The 15,575-nt window shown below is 54.3% G+C and overlaps 3 protein-coding genes across 5 annotated transcripts; 2 read left to right on the top strand and 1 right to left on the bottom strand.

Annotated features, from left to right (window-relative positions):
• Nucleotides 1-260: 260 nt before the first annotated feature.
• Nucleotides 261-3,665, top strand: PGP (phosphoglycolate phosphatase). The gene is made up of 2 exons (XM_074158639.1): nucleotides 261-893; nucleotides 1,330-3,665. Exons 1-2 carry the CDS (start codon nucleotides 269-271, stop codon nucleotides 1,653-1,655), a joined length of 951 nt encoding a protein of 316 aa, XP_074014740.1. The 5' UTR covers nucleotides 261-268; the 3' UTR covers nucleotides 1,656-3,665.
• BRICD5 (BRICHOS domain containing 5) lies at nucleotides 3,257-10,505 on the top strand. The gene is made up of 6 exons (XM_074158743.1): nucleotides 3,257-3,382; nucleotides 6,671-6,802; nucleotides 7,479-7,631; nucleotides 7,875-7,982; nucleotides 9,387-9,540; nucleotides 10,009-10,505. The coding sequence occupies exons 1-6, from the start codon at nucleotides 3,257-3,259 to the stop codon at nucleotides 10,101-10,103; spliced, it is 768 nt and encodes a 255-aa protein (XP_074014844.1). The 3' UTR covers nucleotides 10,104-10,505.
• MLST8 (MTOR associated protein, LST8 homolog) lies at nucleotides 10,281-15,457 on the bottom strand. Of its 3 annotated transcripts, none has more exons than XM_074158338.1 (8): nucleotides 15,329-15,457; nucleotides 15,123-15,181; nucleotides 14,887-15,060; nucleotides 14,709-14,784; nucleotides 12,491-12,643; nucleotides 12,160-12,284; nucleotides 11,570-11,733; nucleotides 10,281-11,038 (listed from the first exon to the last, which is right to left on the bottom strand). In XM_074158338.1, the coding sequence occupies exons 1-8, from the start codon at nucleotides 15,455-15,457 to the stop codon at nucleotides 10,920-10,922; spliced, it is 999 nt and encodes a 332-aa protein (XP_074014439.1). In that variant the 3' UTR covers nucleotides 10,281-10,919. The 3 variants fall into 3 exon arrangements, with proteins under 3 accessions (XP_074014439.1, XP_074014440.1, XP_074014441.1); XM_074158339.1 differs by having other exon boundaries at nucleotides 14,887-15,049; nucleotides 15,130-15,181; XM_074158340.1 differs by having other exon boundaries at nucleotides 14,887-15,049; nucleotides 15,130-15,178.
• Between the last annotated feature and the right edge of the window lie 118 nt (nucleotides 15,458-15,575).

Genomic DNA, 15,575 nt, shown 5'->3' with positions numbered 1-15,575 from the left:
CCCTGGGGCGGCTAGACGGCCCAATGGGTCGCGGAGCGCCTGGGGTGACCGCGCGCTCCCGGCCAACAGCAGAGCGCGGGGGGCGGGCCGATGAGGTGGACGACCAATGAGAACGGAGCGAGCCCGTGGCGCCGGGCGGAAGAGGGAACGGGGCGCCGCTCCCGGCGGGGTGGGCGGGGCCGCCATCGCCCAATGGGGACGCGGGGCGGGCGCGGCGCGGCCAATGGGGGCGGGCGGAGGGTGGTCGCGCGGCTGAGGCGCGGTGGAGATGGCGGCCATGGCGGGCGGCGGGTCGCGGCAGTGCCGGCGGCTAGAGGCCGAGGCGGCCCGCGCCGTGCTGAGCGCTGCCGACACGCTGCTGTTCGACTGCGACGGCGTCCTGTGGCGGGGCGAGGCGGCGGTGGGCGGCGCGGCGGCGACGTTGGGCCGTTTGGCGGCGGCGGGCAAGCGCCTCTGCTACGTGACCAACAACAGCAGCCGGACGCGTGTGGCCTACACCGAGAAGCTGCGGCGGCTGGGCTTTCCGCCCGCCGAGCCCCGCCACGTCTTTGGCTCGGCCTACTGTGCCGCCCGCTACCTCCGCCAGGCCCTGCCGCCCGGCGCCGCCGCTTACGTGCTGGGCAGCCCCGCGCTCGCCGCCGAGCTGGAGGCTGTCGGCATCCCGCACCTGGGGCCCGGCCCCGCCGCCCTGCCCGGCCCCGCGCCCGCAGACTGGGCCCAGGCGCCGCTCGACCCCGCCGTGCGCGCCGTCCTGGTCGGTTTCGACGAGCACTTCAGCTACGCCAAGCTGTGCCAGGCCCTGCGCTACCTCATGCGCGGCGGCTCCGACTGCCTCCTCGTCGGCACCAACCGCGACCACCGGCTCCCGCTCGAGGGCGGCACCGGCATCCCCGGTGCGCGGGACGGGGGGGGATGCAGGGACGGGGAGTGTTCGGACGCCTCGTTTGCTTGCCCGGCGGGTGCGGGGAGGTGGCCCCGGGCCATTCGGAGCTGCCCGTGGCGAGTCCCCAGGCTCTGGGGCTCCCCCGCGGCCTCGACCCTGCATCTCATTGCACTCAGTGTGGCAGAGAGGAGCCTGGGATTCCGCTGCTCCTCTCTGCACCTTCCGAAAGTGGGAGAATCCTTGATCCTTTACTCAGTAGCGGTTCCTTTTTGATCTCCATGTGGGATGGTGTTCCAGCCTCCTGGCAGATATTATGCACCACCTTTCGTGGGACGTCCTGTCTGTAAAATTGAGACATTGTGTTTCCAAAGCGCTGTGTGGTTTTGTACCAGGTTGTGTGGAGGCTGAGAGTCTTCTCTAATCAATGTTTTCTATTCTCTCCCTAGGGACCGGCTGCCTGGTAAAAGCAGTGGAGACGGCAGCCCAACGCGAGGCGTTCATTGTAGGAAAGCCCAACCGGTACATGTTTGATTGCGTGGTGAGCGAGTTCAACATCGATCCTGCTCGTACCATCATGGTGGGAGATCGGCTGGACACAGATATCCTCATGGGCAATAGCTGCGGCCTCACCACCCTGCTGACGCTTACCGGGGTCACCACGCTGGATGAAGTGAAAGGTCACCAGGAGAGCGACTGTCCTGCCAGGCAGAGCCTGGTTCCCAATTACTATGTTGATAGCATAGCTGACCTTCTCCCTGCTCTGGGGGATTAATATAGCAAAATGCTTGCAACCTCTGCAGCGCTACCCCGAGGAGGGCCCCTGTTAATCACCTTGTGACAGTAATGTACTCACTAGGATACCACCCGGAGTTAGCAACCCTTAGCTTTTTAACCTTTCTGTCCTCCCGATATGATTTTGTTTACATCTCGGTCTTTAAATGCACTTTGAAACAAAGAGGGCATTACGGTGTTACCCACGTCTTGTGGGCTTGGGGCTTTTTTTTAATTATAAGCAACACATCTATCCAAATGTTTGCGATGCTCAATGTCACATTGTCCTCTGGACTGAGTTGAGGAAAGTAGAGCTGGTTGATCTGAGGAAAAGAACCCCACGTCTTGCGGTGTGTCCTCGCCTGGACGGGCTGTGGCTCAGTCTGGTTTATTCAGGGAAAAGACTCTTGGAGTGTGAAGTAACTTAGCGGCTGTGTTTGGAAACGCTTGTGGTGGCTGGCGGAATTACCGCTTGCCCTTAGGTTGATTTTTTTTTTATTATTATTTTTTTCTTTTCCGGACGGGGTCCTGTTTAGCAGCGCAGCCCACTGCAGGCGTGACATCGGGTGACAGAAGCTGGAATCTGTCTCCTTTATTTGACCATTGCAAATTGCACTTGTGATGCAGATTAGTATGATTCCACTCGCAGAACACAAACGGTGTCTTCTGTATACTGTATTTGTCCAAGCGTTGGATGTATGTGTAAAGTACATGTACATACAAGAACTACCCCGATCCTAAATATATATCAGAATATATTTAAAATATAAATTTAAGTATAGTATATGATAATATATCTTGTGTCCCAGAAGGGAGGATAGGAAGAATGTACTGCTCACAGTAGGTTTAATTCTCCTAGACTTTTGCATTTGGTGATGCAGAAAGTCTGTAACCACATAGGATGTCCTTCACTACTGCTGCTTCCCGGAAATAACTGGATTAGTACCCAGTTCGTTCTTGTACTTCCCTCAGCATCAGAACAGCCGCTTGCCTTGGCTTTAGCTGCAGAGTCTGAATTAGCGCTCAGTCCTTGGGGGATGGATGGAGTACACAGTACAGCTTTCCACTGAAACAGGCCTGTGAGCGTACCGGCTGTGTGTGACGGTGGCACGTGCTTCCTTTAAACACCTGAGGTTAATATCTTACACGCGTGTCTGGCGCGGGGGCCTGGCACCAGTTGCTTGTCTGGAGAGGAGTGCTTGCTTGCTCAGGTGATGATTTCATTTTGATCTTTAGGTGGGTTTGGGTGATGCGCAGCTCAGGCAATGGGGTAGGTTTTTATGTTGGCTGAATCGAAGGCCACAGTTGAAAGCTTTTGCGCTACAGAATTAAGTGAAAAATTATATATGCAAATAACATGCTTTTATTCCATAGATTCCACTATCGGCAGATAAATTTAAACACTGGCCTTCCTTCATCTCCCACTGTTCAGCTGAACAGCTCTAGCAGTGTGTCGATGCCATTTCCTTCCACTCGGACACTCGAAACGAGTAGACTTGCCACCTTGTTTGTACAGCAATAACCATGCAGTTCGTATTGTCTTTCGGTGTTACCAGACTATAAGTTGATTTTGTAAAAGGGTGTTCCTTGGTAAGCGGGGACATGGATAATCTCTTCCCTGTTCCTGTCTCCAGCTACAAGGCTTACACAGTCACGGAGAAATACTTAGAGGTAGAACTTTCACTTTATCTGGGTCACGTGGAGATGGACATTATGGGATTACTGCAGGTAGGGTCCGAAAATGATGTGTTCTTTGATTCAGTTCCTGTATCTGGTGCTTATAATTTCAGAATATGTCAAGTTAAGTAGTAGATGCCAGGAGAGGCGTTCAGCCTCGTTCAAGCAGCGCACTGTCCCTGCCGAGCACTGGACAAGGGAACCATTACCTCGATTCACGTATGCTGAAATGTACTGGTGAAGGTGTCAATCGTGCTTCTAAACTCTGTATCAACTTCCAAAAGGTTTTTAAGCCTCTACTTGAATCCACATTAAACTTAGAAACCTGCTTTCCCTTGGCGTTGTCTTATTTTATAGTCTCTTCTCTGTGAGCTTTGGTGCAGCTGCACTGTGTGGAAATCCTGGGAATTAGGGGTGCAGTTTGTGTGTGTCATCTTTACTCCTTACGTGCGGTATTAGGGAAAGAAATCCAAGCTCTGGAGTGTATTTCTTTGCTTCAGGCACCGGAGCTGTGCGGGGCTCTTAGCGTGGGCTGGGATTTGCTCCTTTGAGTAAGAGCACAGCACAGAGCAGAACGCTTTCCCCTTCGCAATAATCCTTCCAAAAACAGTGTTTTATAGAGGGTTTTGCTTCGTTCCTGAGCCTTAAATTAGGCAGGGCATAAATTTCTTAAAGATGGGAAGTGTCTGCTCTGTGCCTGTTAAAATCTCTGCGGGGAGGACACCCCGTTTGCGTGTGGCTGTGAGTTTTTCAAATTTCTCGTGCTAATCCCTGCTGCAGGAGCGCTGCCCGCTCTGTACCAGCGGTTTGCAAAAGCAGAGCTGGGGGTTTAGACTCTTCCAACCCCGTTCCTGTTCTCGTTGGGGCCGCGGCGTGGGACGCTGCAGTCTTGCAGTCTCTGTTTTGCTGCTTTAGAGCAGTGCCCGTGATGGCTGGCTGACTCTCGCTGCCCACGGCGTTCAGGTGTGTATTTGTCAAGAGTTTTGAGTTCACATCCCACAGAAGCAGCGTGCTGGAATGAGACGGTGATTTTCTACTGAAATAGCTTATTTTAAACTTTACAGAAGGAAAGAGGGTGAGCCGGGAGAGGGGTTCCTAGTGCTTTGATGATGAGAAACTCCAGGATGAGCTGCCCTCTCGGCTGAGTTTGATCAGTCCTGGGCCATATTTGATAAGAAAATGTCTGAAAGCTGTGTTTTCATGATGTGAAGGAATTCCATTGAGCTTTTCCTTGCCTCCATTCAGTTGGTTACGTCTGGCCGGCAGATCTCAAAACGACAAGGCTCTCACAGGGGTTCCTGGATGGCTCAGGAAAACCACGGTCTGGGGGCCTGGGATCTGTGTTCCCCGTGGGGTGTTTCTCGTCACAGGACGCGGGTGTGAGCATGAGCGCAGCTCAGGTTGTGGCAATGACTTTGCAGCGGAGATCCTTTTCCCCGGCATCTGGACGAAGCGAGGTCCCTAGGTGGAACACAAGCGTGTCTGTGCAGCCAAGGCTTGCAGGGCAGCAGCCTGCAGGATAAACAGTTCAGCAGTTCAGCCCACGGAGCTCCAGCAGCACAAAGTTCATGTTGAAATGTAGAAATAACTGATGACAAGGGCAGGCTGCCACTTTTCTCTGTTCATTGTATCTCTTAACGAGGCTTACCCGGCCCTGCCAGCAGGGAGGGCTGACACAAGGACCCTGATTGTCCTCCAGCTGCAAGGTGAGCAGGAAGAGCGGTTCTGGGCACTGACAGCATCGCTCGGCAGCCCTGGGCTTTACCCCCCCTTCCCTTTTCCTCTCCCCAGGTGGCAGCTCTAAGGTTTCACCCTCCTGTAGGTCTCGGTTGAGGATCTTCTGGCTGGGCAGCCCGTTGGCTGCCAGGGACACCTATTTACGTCTGGCAGATGCACGCTTAGGTTTCCCAGGCGTGCCTGGATCCGGGGATCATGCATAGCCCGTGTGTAGTCAGGCGGCAGAGCTGCAGGAGCGAGGTCCTCGCCTGAAGTGGAGGATGGAGGGTAGGAACAGCACCAGCAATGCTGCCCCTGCAGTGAGTATCTCCAGTGTCCCCCCACAGTCCCTACTCTCTGCTTGCTTGATTCCTCTTTCGAAGGGGCTGAGCTCCTGCCATTCCCGTAGATCCTGGTAAGATGTTGTCTGTCCCCAACCTCAGTACCCCACACTTCAGCTCCTTGTATGGCAGCTGATTCCATCAGCTGGATTTTCTTGTAAATGCCCGGACTTACATGGCATAAACCGATTGTGTCACAGGGCAGGGCAGCGTGGTCAGGTTGGAGATGCCAAAGAGCCCCCACCTGCACTGCAGAGCCGCTGGGGATGCCTGAGCACACGTGAACTGCAGCCTGCCGAGGCACAGGAGTCGCTGGATTTCTTTATTTGCACCTTTCCCACCCGAGGGAATTTCGCTAGCTATTGAAAACCTGCCCGTTGCTGTAGGGCTGGGGCTCTATTGCGTTTGAATTGATAAGATTTCAGCTAAGCACAGTTTTAACTTTGTTAAGACTCATTGTTTTTTCTAGTGAAATATATCTGGAAGTTGTGTGTCGCCGAAAAAGACCAGCAACTGACCCAGAGGCTTGAAGAGCCTGTTCCTTGTGCAGCTGCAGCAAATCCAACCCTGGGCTTTTATTGAATTTCTCTTTGTGCTTCAGAAGATTGAGAAACAGATTATCTTTTTAAGCGTGGTTGAATCTCTGCTATTGAAAGCGCATTTTTTCTGCTTTGTAAAAAATGTTTTTCTGTGTGCCATTAAGTTAAATTGAATTGTTTCAATACAAGAATTAAAGTGAATTTTAATCGAGCCACTAGAAGTGCTACATGACTGCCAAGCTCTCTTGCTTCAAGTAACAGCGTGGTCTGCATGGAGAACAACTTATCAAGAAAATAAAATACAACCAAACACATGGAGGGGCAAGGAAACAGGATCACTCCGCTCGGAGCCTGTTTCAAATGCTGATGGTTCTCCTGGGGATTTCTGCTATAAACAAAAATAATTTGATTTGCTGCTGAAGCACAGCAGCAGCCCCTGTTTGCAGAAATCCTCCTGCTCCAGCCCTTCCTCGGCGGGTGTGTGGTGTTCACCTGCTGCCCGGGCCGCGGGAGGAAAGAGCTCGGCTGTGGGAGTGCTGGTTACGGGGGTGTTGGATCTGAAACTCCATCACTGTGGGATAAAAATGACATTATTCTGGGGCTGCTGCGATGTTCTGGCAGTTCTGCATCCCAACCCTGGCAGCGATTTGTCATGAGGGGGAAGTGCGTTTTATGGTGAAGCATAACCAGCAGAAGGGTTAAGTTTAACTCCTGTTCTTTCCTTCTTTTGCCTTGGCTCCCAGGACAGGAGGGTGGCAGCGCACTCCACAGCTCCATCCAGGACCTTCTGGATCATCTTGTCCGTTGCCTTGTTTTTTGCAGTTGTTGGCATCAGCGTTGTGGGGGTCCTCAGCTTCTCCCCCAGCTCTACCCAGGTAAGGGATCCCAATCCAGGCAGGAAAACTCCTACCCACAGCCCTGATTTGTGCTGGGAGGATGGGAACGGGCTGAGATCACGGCTGGGTTTGGCCGGTTACCCCCGTTGCAGGCAGAAGGGCAGGAAGGTGCCGGCAGCGCTGCAGGCGGCGAGCGGAGCCGTGGCTGTCTCACCCCTGCAACGTGCCTGCCAGAAACCGGTGCTCAAATTAAAGGAACTTCAGCGCACAGTTTGTAAATATAGCCGCAAGCTGGGATTTTGCTAAGCAGGCACGTTCCAACGTGTGGCTGTGGCCTCCGAGATGAGGGGGGAGCGTGCCTGCTGCCAGCGAGCTGTGCTGGCAGGGAGGCAGATCCCAGCCTCCCCCGGTGGGTGGCTGTGGCAGAGGGTAGTGTGTCCCCTGTCCTGTCCTCCAGCAGCACCCGGGCAGGATGGGTGCCTTCGGGGTGAGAGGCACCGCCACCTCTTCCCAAGCCCTGTGTGATGGAGAGAGATCTGCTTCCCAGACCTGCCCCCCTCCCTTGGGTCAGAGCCTGCTTCTCTCTGTTGCTAAATAATTCATAGAAGCAACAAGGACCAGTGAAGGGGCTGGGTGGGGGTGTTGGCAGGGAGTTGCTACGCACAAGCGCTGAGCAGATGATGGTTGCTGCTGTCTTCCCTCTCTTTTTGCCCAGGCTGACTCGCAGCTCGTCCGGCTAACGCTCCAGGGCCAGCAAGACCCACTGAGGAACCAGACAGCCTTGGTGGACAAGTCCAGGAGCACCGTCACCTACTACATAACCTCGCAGAGTAACCACACAGCCGTGGTGCTGTATGACAGCAGGAACGTAAGTGTGTTGGGATAATTACCTGCCTCACTAGCGGGGATGTGTGTGCTGCTGAAAGAAGAGCTGCTGGGGTGGGAGCAGGAGGTGTAGACCAGGAAAAACATCAACCAGCTGTTTAGTGCCTTTCTCTGCACTTTTAGTTAGGAAAGATAACACAGGGCAAGAGGAATGTCCATTTTTTTGGCTCTAAAGACAGCTTTGCATGTCGCTGCCTGCAGTAACAGGGCATGATCTGTCTTGCAGGGCTATGTGTGCTACAAGCCCGTGGAGCAGCACGTGTGCTACCTGAGGAGGATGGATGCCTGGGACCTCCAGACCCTGCAGACATCTCTCAACATGTCTGAGCAAACAGTGAGCAGCCACTGGGAGAGTTCTCTGGGGTGGCTGAACAGACTGGGGTGATGAATTAGGCTTTGCATGGAGTCCCAGCTTGCTGAAGGCCCTTTCCTGTATGGGTTTGTGTTCACAGCAGTGACTCTGGTACCTCAGCATCCCAAGTGTGGCTAAATGAGGGCAGGGGCTCTCCCAGCCGGAGGGTAGCAGCAACAGCTCCCTGTTTTGTGAGAGTCTTTTTGAGGAAGGGCTGGGTTCATGTTCTGTGTAGGAGCAAAGCTCTGCCTTGCGGTGCTGGGCTCAGAACGTGCGAGCTCAGAGCAGCAACTCCCAGTTTTACCGATACCTTATCTTGTGAGAAACAGCAGAGTTGAGGGCTTGGGGAAGGGGGATATGTCCCACAGAGGTGAATAGCAGGGCTCTCACAGGACCCGCTCCCACTGGATTCTGTTACATGCTCAAAATTCCGGGGAACAAAAAACAAAGGGGGTTTTGTTAGCAATTCACAGGGGAAAAAGTTGGAGTAAACCACGTATACGGACCCTCCGAACAAAATGTTAATGGATGCGTGGGCAGGGGGCAGATTCTGTTTCAAGAAGACAGAAGGCGCCATTTTTTTTGTGCCCCTGCCATCTCCTCTCCATTTCCTCCGGGCTCCTGGGGGCTCCTTGTCCCTCGCCTGTCACTGCCACTCAGCCGGAAAGCAATGGGCAGTGTTTAACCCAGAAGAGTGTAGGAACACAGCACCCATCAGAGCAGGCTACCAAGTGGAATGTGAGAAGAAAGCACTTGCCCTGCTCTGAGCCTCAATAATGGAAGTAAAAGAGGTGGTGGTGCCGGGGCAAGCAGTAGCCCAGTTGGCCATTGAATGGGACCTGGCATTGAGGAGCCTCAGCTCAGCCTTGTCCTGTCCAAGCCACCACAGGGCTGAAGGATGCTGATTTGCTTCACACCTAGTGCTGGAGGCTCTGCCACTGTGTGTGGAGAGGGGACAGGGCTGCCATGGGTCACCATGGTTCTGATGCAGCCGAAGCCCGGGGGTGGCGATGGCAGTGAGCACACAGGGATGCGTCAGACTGGTGCCAGCGGGCTGTGGCTGTTGACACCTGGCACAATGGGGTGTTTTAGCTCCAGACCTGGGGACAAAGTAGCCCAGGGAGGGGTCTGGAAGGAACTGCATCCCCTGCTTCCCAAGCAGGCTGTCCGTGCTCCGGCCTTGCCCCTGGGAGGCTGCTCTGGCTGGAGCGAACATCCCAGCAGCCTGGTGGGACAGGACAGCCGTCGGGAGAAACCTGCCCTTACTGCTGGGGTACAGACTGCTCCTTGGGTACCCTGAGAGCGAGAGCAGGTCTGCGGGGCTGGAGGGCAGCACTAAGAGGGGCAAAGTGCCTCGGGAGGAATTAACAGGGATGTTTCTTTCAGACCGATCAGCTGCTACATCAGAATAACCAGACCAAGTACTACAGGGAGTTCCTGGGCATTCTGGCGGGGGAACAAGTGGACCCCAAAAGCTTGGGGGAGGCTGTCCAAGCCCTGTGCGAGCAGACATCCATCTTCTGGGTCAGGAGAGGGCAGGGTAAGTAGTATGCACCCCTTTGCAGAAGAGGGAAGCACGATTGTTTCTAGTAGATCTAAGAGGAGCAGGTTCTGCTGTGCAAAAGCTGATGCCCGTCCTGGGATGGGCTGCCAAGGCCCAGGACAGGTGACCTCCAGTTCAAAATCAAACCATTGTTCAGCGATTGCCCAGCGCTGGCTTGAACCCACAACCTGCTGGGAAAGGCTCCGCACCCCTTCTCCAGGCAGCACAGCCCGATTGCACAGCACACCACGAGGGAGCAGCCCCCCTGCGATGCTGTTGGCTTAATACTTGCCTTCATCTGCAAAAGCAGCCTGCCGAGCTCTTGTTCTGTTCTGTCTTACTCCAGCTTTAATGAGAAAGGTCATTCCCTGAGGCTTTCCGTTTGTTTGGCTCCCCAGGGACTCCTATCTGCAGGGACTGCAAAGCATTCCTCTCATCCTGCTTCTGTCCTTGCTCGTTTGGCAGGTCCGGGGAAGCAGCGGCTGATCTACCTTTGCATTGACATCTGTTTTCCCAGCAACATTTGTGTGTCAATCTGCTTCTATTACCTCCCTGAGTAAGTCCGGCAGCTGCGGATGCCCTCTCGCTGCCCTACATACTTGAACTGGATTCCTGAAAAGCCTCTGATTTCAACAAGGAAGGTAACATCTACAATATACCCCCCCGCAAAAAAGCTTCCTGCTGATTTCATGCTGCAGTTCAGGACAGTTTAGAAAAAAATAACAGGACTCTGTTCAGCACTGTCAGTACAGACACTTTATTTGCAGCTGCGCTCCAGGGCTGCATCTTGTTCGTAGGTATTAGGAGATCCAGGCCTAGAGGAATCATGTGGAGTAGCTAGTGTTTCACGGCTACACGCCCTGTCCAACACAAGGTTATTAAATCTGTTGGGGGTGGTTGGCTTTGTAAGACTGTAGCTCTCCAAGTCAGTCTGTGAAATACACTTCGAATAAAGGGATTGCAAAACAAGAAAACAGCTGCCTTTCCTCTCTTTGCTCAGCCAATTTCATCTTTTAGAAAGGCTGATTTTTTATTTTTTTTTCCACTTTGGGGTACAAGAAAACCACAAAGCTGTCAGCAGCTGATGCCACAGGGATTCCTCCAGCTGAACCATACACGGTTCCCCTCAGTGGGATCATGCCTCCCTCTCCCATTCCCTTTTGTCCAAGCGGCCTCCCTTAGAGGCCACACGCATTTCGGTGACAATCTGCTCGGAGCTGAAGCCTGGTCTCACCCCAAGCAGATGCGGCTGCTTCTGCCAGAGAACAAGCCCTCTCCATCGGAGGAGGGATCATTACAAGAGCTCCAGAGAAGGTCCTTGCCACTGCAAGGCAAGGAAAAATAAGCAGAAGTCCTTTCCTTCCCACACGCGACCATTATCCCAACACGCTGTCATTGAAAGCAAGGCAGACGACTGCTTTCTGGTGGCCACTGTATTCCCTCTTGATTTCTCCTGTCTCCACACACCAAAGTCTGGCCAAATTATCAGAGGAGGCTGAAACAGAAAGGGAAGAGAGGAGTGGGATATATTGTGTTACCCTTTAAACTTGTATTTTAATATTATAAGAAAGACTTTCCTCTTGCTTCGCTCAACACCATTATTAGGGCTGTTGATGACGGGTAAGGGAGCTGAGCAGAGCCGGAAGCTTAGTGCATTTCTGCATTACCTGAGGTTTTAATTATTTTGAAGAGAAGTTACTGTGGAGATGACAGCACATACGTTTTGAAGGGACTATCACGCTGCGTACTGTAGGCAGCGCTGCTGCCAGGTGAAATAAACTGCACACAGGAGATGATCCCCCCAGTTTAAAGAGATGCCCTATTGCAGCACAGGCTAAATGCTTAAGGGAGTTAGTCGACTGCGCTGCAGGCACGAAGCTGGGTGCTCTCTCCTTGCACACGCTGGTGCACGGGGGTTTGGCAATGTCCCAGTTAAAGAAACCACTAAGTCCAGGCCCGCTGCTGGGGACCTGGCGTAGTCCAGAGCAAGCGGTGAGCCAGGGGCAGGAGAGCAGCAGTGCCTCACCTGTGACGATGTACTGGGAGTCTCCGGAGAACGCGCAGTCCCACATCCAGCCCCGGGATGTTTCCCCTGGGTTATTGCTCTTAATACTCAGCTCTGTCATCAGAGAGAAGTTTGAAGTCCTCCAGATCTTACACGTCTGATCTGCAGAACATGTAGCCAAAAGCCTGCAAGGAAGAGAATTGAATAAGGTTGTAAGGGCAACCCTATTAGTCATGATGTACGCCTAAGGGCCTCTCATTAATGAGAGCAGTAATCAACTGGAGACCTGTGTTCATTGTAATCAGATTTCTTTACACCTATATCATCTGCCCTCTGAGATTCAAGCCGAACAGACATGGTGAAGGAGTACACCAAGTTCACCACTTTGCTCCCAGAGATCAACAATTCGAGCTAAGAACAGCTCGTGGCTGCAAAGCTCGCTGAAATCACGGAGCTCGAGGCTGGGATGCCACTGACAGCAACCCAGTCCGGTGTCCCCTGTCCCGCTCCTTCCTGGGCAACCTGCAAGGAACCAGCATCAGCCAACAGCTGGAGGCCCAGCTGGTCTCCGCCTGCCCAGAAAGGCAGGTGAGGGGCTGGCACACACTCACGTGGAGTCAGGGCTGAACTTGCACTGAAGGGCGTAGCGGTTGTGCGCTGGGATCTTGGTCTTGGGGATCAGCTGGGTCACCTCCTCTCCAATGCCGCCCGTCAGGTTCCACACGTAGCAATTTCCCTGTGATGAGACAGGAGGATCTATGGCCGGGCTGGCGGTCACCCACCCAAAAGCAGCCCGGACTGTCCATGTCTGACCACAGCATAGCAAAGCTGTGGGTGAAGCTGGTATGTGCAGACAGTCTGCCTCTGCCCATGGAAGGCATAGCCCAGCAGCTGCTGGAGCAGTGTAAATCCCATCCCACGTTTGAAGCCGCCGGAGCTCACCGAGCTGTTGACAGCCGCCATGTAACTGGCATCAGGGTCAATGTGAACCGAATTCACTGAGACTTCAGGCTCTGGAATCAGCTGCTCGTTGTGGTCTGTCTTCAGGTCCCAGATGTGAATGGCACCGCTCTGATCACCCACAATTAGCTCTGCCTGCAAGAAAACAGCAGCCTCATCTCTCTGGGGAGAACCCCGCAAGCAGCAGCAGCCCCAAGCCAATGCCCAGATCGTGCCCGTGTAGCACCACATGGAGCCTTGCTCTGGTTTTAAGCATCAGGGCCCTGTTCTGCCTAATTATTCCCCAGCACAGGGCTGTTTCGGAGCTCCAGCAGCCTGCTGACCGCTCCTGTACGGTGAGAGCAAGCGGAGTACTAATCTCACATTACTCTCTGCAAAAAGGCTGTTTACCTTTACAGAAGTGTTTACTAATTTTATAAACCCCAGAGCAGACAGCGGCTGCCTGATTTCCAGAACCCGTTGCACAGCTACAGCGCCAAACAACCTCCACAGAAGCCAAATTATTTTCAGCACGTCTGAGAAGCGGGCATTAAGACGCGAGTTGGCCAGTGAACAACTGAAGCACTCAAGAGTGTACAGATACCTGAAAAACACAAGCCTAAATGGGTTTTTCTCTCTCTCCCCTTCTCAGGGGAAGGACAAGAGCCAGCTGAAGGGCAGGATTTCTGGCTCCGATTCTCTGCTCAGAGCAGAAGATAATGCTGGCGGCTCTCCACTAAAATCAGGGCTTTTATCGACAGTCTTGCGCTGTCCATATTTTTAGCAGAATCCCTAGAGGAGATCAGGTCATCGGGCACAGCTAATCCTGTACCTGTAATCAAAGGCTTGCTTCTGAGGAAGACAATCATCGCTCAATACATTTAGCTGACTGCACAGTGCAGCATCTGGGTGCCTCAATCCTTAGCCCCCTCTTAGCAGGTATAAGTGCAGTTGCTAAAGCCGTCATGGCTTTACCCAGGCTGTGAGAAATCTCTCAGATAACTGGATCAGCATCACTGCAGCAGGGGCTTGCGGTGGGATGAAGCTATCTGAATAAATACTGCCACCTTTGGACTCATTTACTGCGTTCTGCTCACAAACCAACACTTCTCCCGCAACTCGGCAGCATCTCGGTTAGTGATCACATCACACCCAAGATGTATGTACCACCGTATTTGTTTTAACGTAATTCATTCTCACGGCACCAGCACTATAGGAGCATCAGCAGCATTTGGGCAAAGCCTGGGCCAAAAATTGATCTCAAATCTGGTCTGAAATGCTGGACTTGCAAAATCAAATGCACAAAGAAACATTTCTATTACTCAGCTTTTTAAAAGGTTTGCGTTGCCATGTCTGCAACCAAACCCTGCAGCACTGGGAATACAGAACGGACCAGACGGGTTATTAACTCTGCAATGATACATATTGATTTTCACCGCCGTCCCCTCTAATGCACCGTGCTCCCTTTCAGCCTCGTCTCCCCAGCCCCAGCCATCCCCCTGTTTATCAACAGCTTCTAAAACGACTGGTGAATCTCCAGCAAATCTGACTGAAGTCCTGAAGGTAACGGGAGCCACGGGCCCCAAGATGCTTTTTCTTGGCAGCAGTGCCACTCTCAAGATTCCCAGCCCGCCCCGTGCCACCAGTTCCACTCCCATCACATCCCCTTGGTTATGTTCTTGGGACAGAGATGGCCCCAAAGGAGCGTCCCCTCCTACAGGATGACAGGCTCAGCGCAGCCGCTACACCCTCTCTTTGCAACAGCCACCAGGTAATTAGCACAAACACGCCGGCTGGCAAATGAGTTCAGCGGACATGGACGCCTGCTGCAGGCACAACGTGAGCCTGCGGTACCTGCTCGCTCCCGGCGCCGCTGCTCGGGGAGGTTTTCTCCACTGCACAAAGCAGTGTTGGTGTCTGTCGTGGTGGCTTCCGTTGACACGTGGGCTGTGTTCCCACACTGATTCAAAGCTCCTGGCGGCGGCAGCTTGGTGAGGGAGCAGGCAAACGGGCAGCCCGGGTGTGGAAAGCTGGCCACTGCTTGTCCAGCAATGCCACCCAGAGCTCGCAGGTCTGTGCCACCAGGAAGGCCACCCTTCCCTGCCAGCCCTCAGATTTTTTGGCTGCATCTGCCAGTACAAAACTCTGCAGCCCCTCAGGTTTACCTGGAGAAGCCACGGAAAAGCATGAGCTGGGAAATGACGGAGGAGCTGGCGCTCACCTGGTTGGGGTGCAGGCAGACGCAGTTAATAGGAGCGTTCACCTGGAAAATCCGCTGGCACTGGAGGTTACGAGACCTGCAGCAAAACGGTGAGAAAGGAGAGTGTTTAAGAGCGTGCCATCAGCTCCACCACCTCTGGGGTGCTGCTGGAGGGGGAGACATCACGGCCTCTGCCCACCTCAGGTCCCAGATCCTGGCCATGCAGTCCTCCCCGCCCGTGTACATCCACCGCCCGTCCTCGTGGAAGCCCACGGAGGTGATGTTCTTGCTCACGCCGTCGTAGTTAATGACGGGGTTGGGGTTGTTGGAGTTGAGGTCGTACATGCGGATGTGCTGGTAGCCTGCAGACACCACCGGGCAGGGGGTGACCACCATCCCTGTGCCCGGTGCCCGGGGTGGCGGGGGGGCCGGGCGGGCTCACCTGCGGCTGCGATCATGCTGCGGTCTGGCGTGATCTCCAGCGCGTTCACCTGCTGCAGGAGCCCGTTAAGGTCGGTAAGAAGAAGCAGTAGCCGGGACCTGAGACCGGGTGCTTCCAACCGTGGGGGGTGACACCGAGCTAACGGTGCCGGGGGGGGGGGGGTGAGGGGGTGTCCCCGCCAGGCCCCGGTGAAGGATACAGAATCCTGGTGCTGGACGGTGCGGGTGCAGATGCCGCTGTGCGCCTGCCAGAACCGCACCGTGTGGTCGTAGCCGGCCGTGGCCAGGATAACGGGGTCGCTGCCCACCGTGCCCTGCGCGGCGTTCATGGTGCCGCCACCGGGGCCCGTTCAGCCCCACACCCCCCGCCGCCGCCTCCCGGTCCCGGCCCGCGCAGCGTCGCCGCACCCTGCCCACGCTCGGCCCCGTGCACTCTGTGCCGCGGGG

The sequence above is a fragment of the Numenius arquata genome, chromosome 14 (assembly GCF_964106895.1).
Source record: "Numenius arquata chromosome 14, bNumArq3.hap1.1, whole genome shotgun sequence".
NCBI classification, from domain to species: domain Eukaryota; kingdom Metazoa; phylum Chordata; class Aves; order Charadriiformes; family Scolopacidae; genus Numenius; species Numenius arquata.
This window is presented reverse-complemented; position numbering and strand designations above follow the sequence as displayed.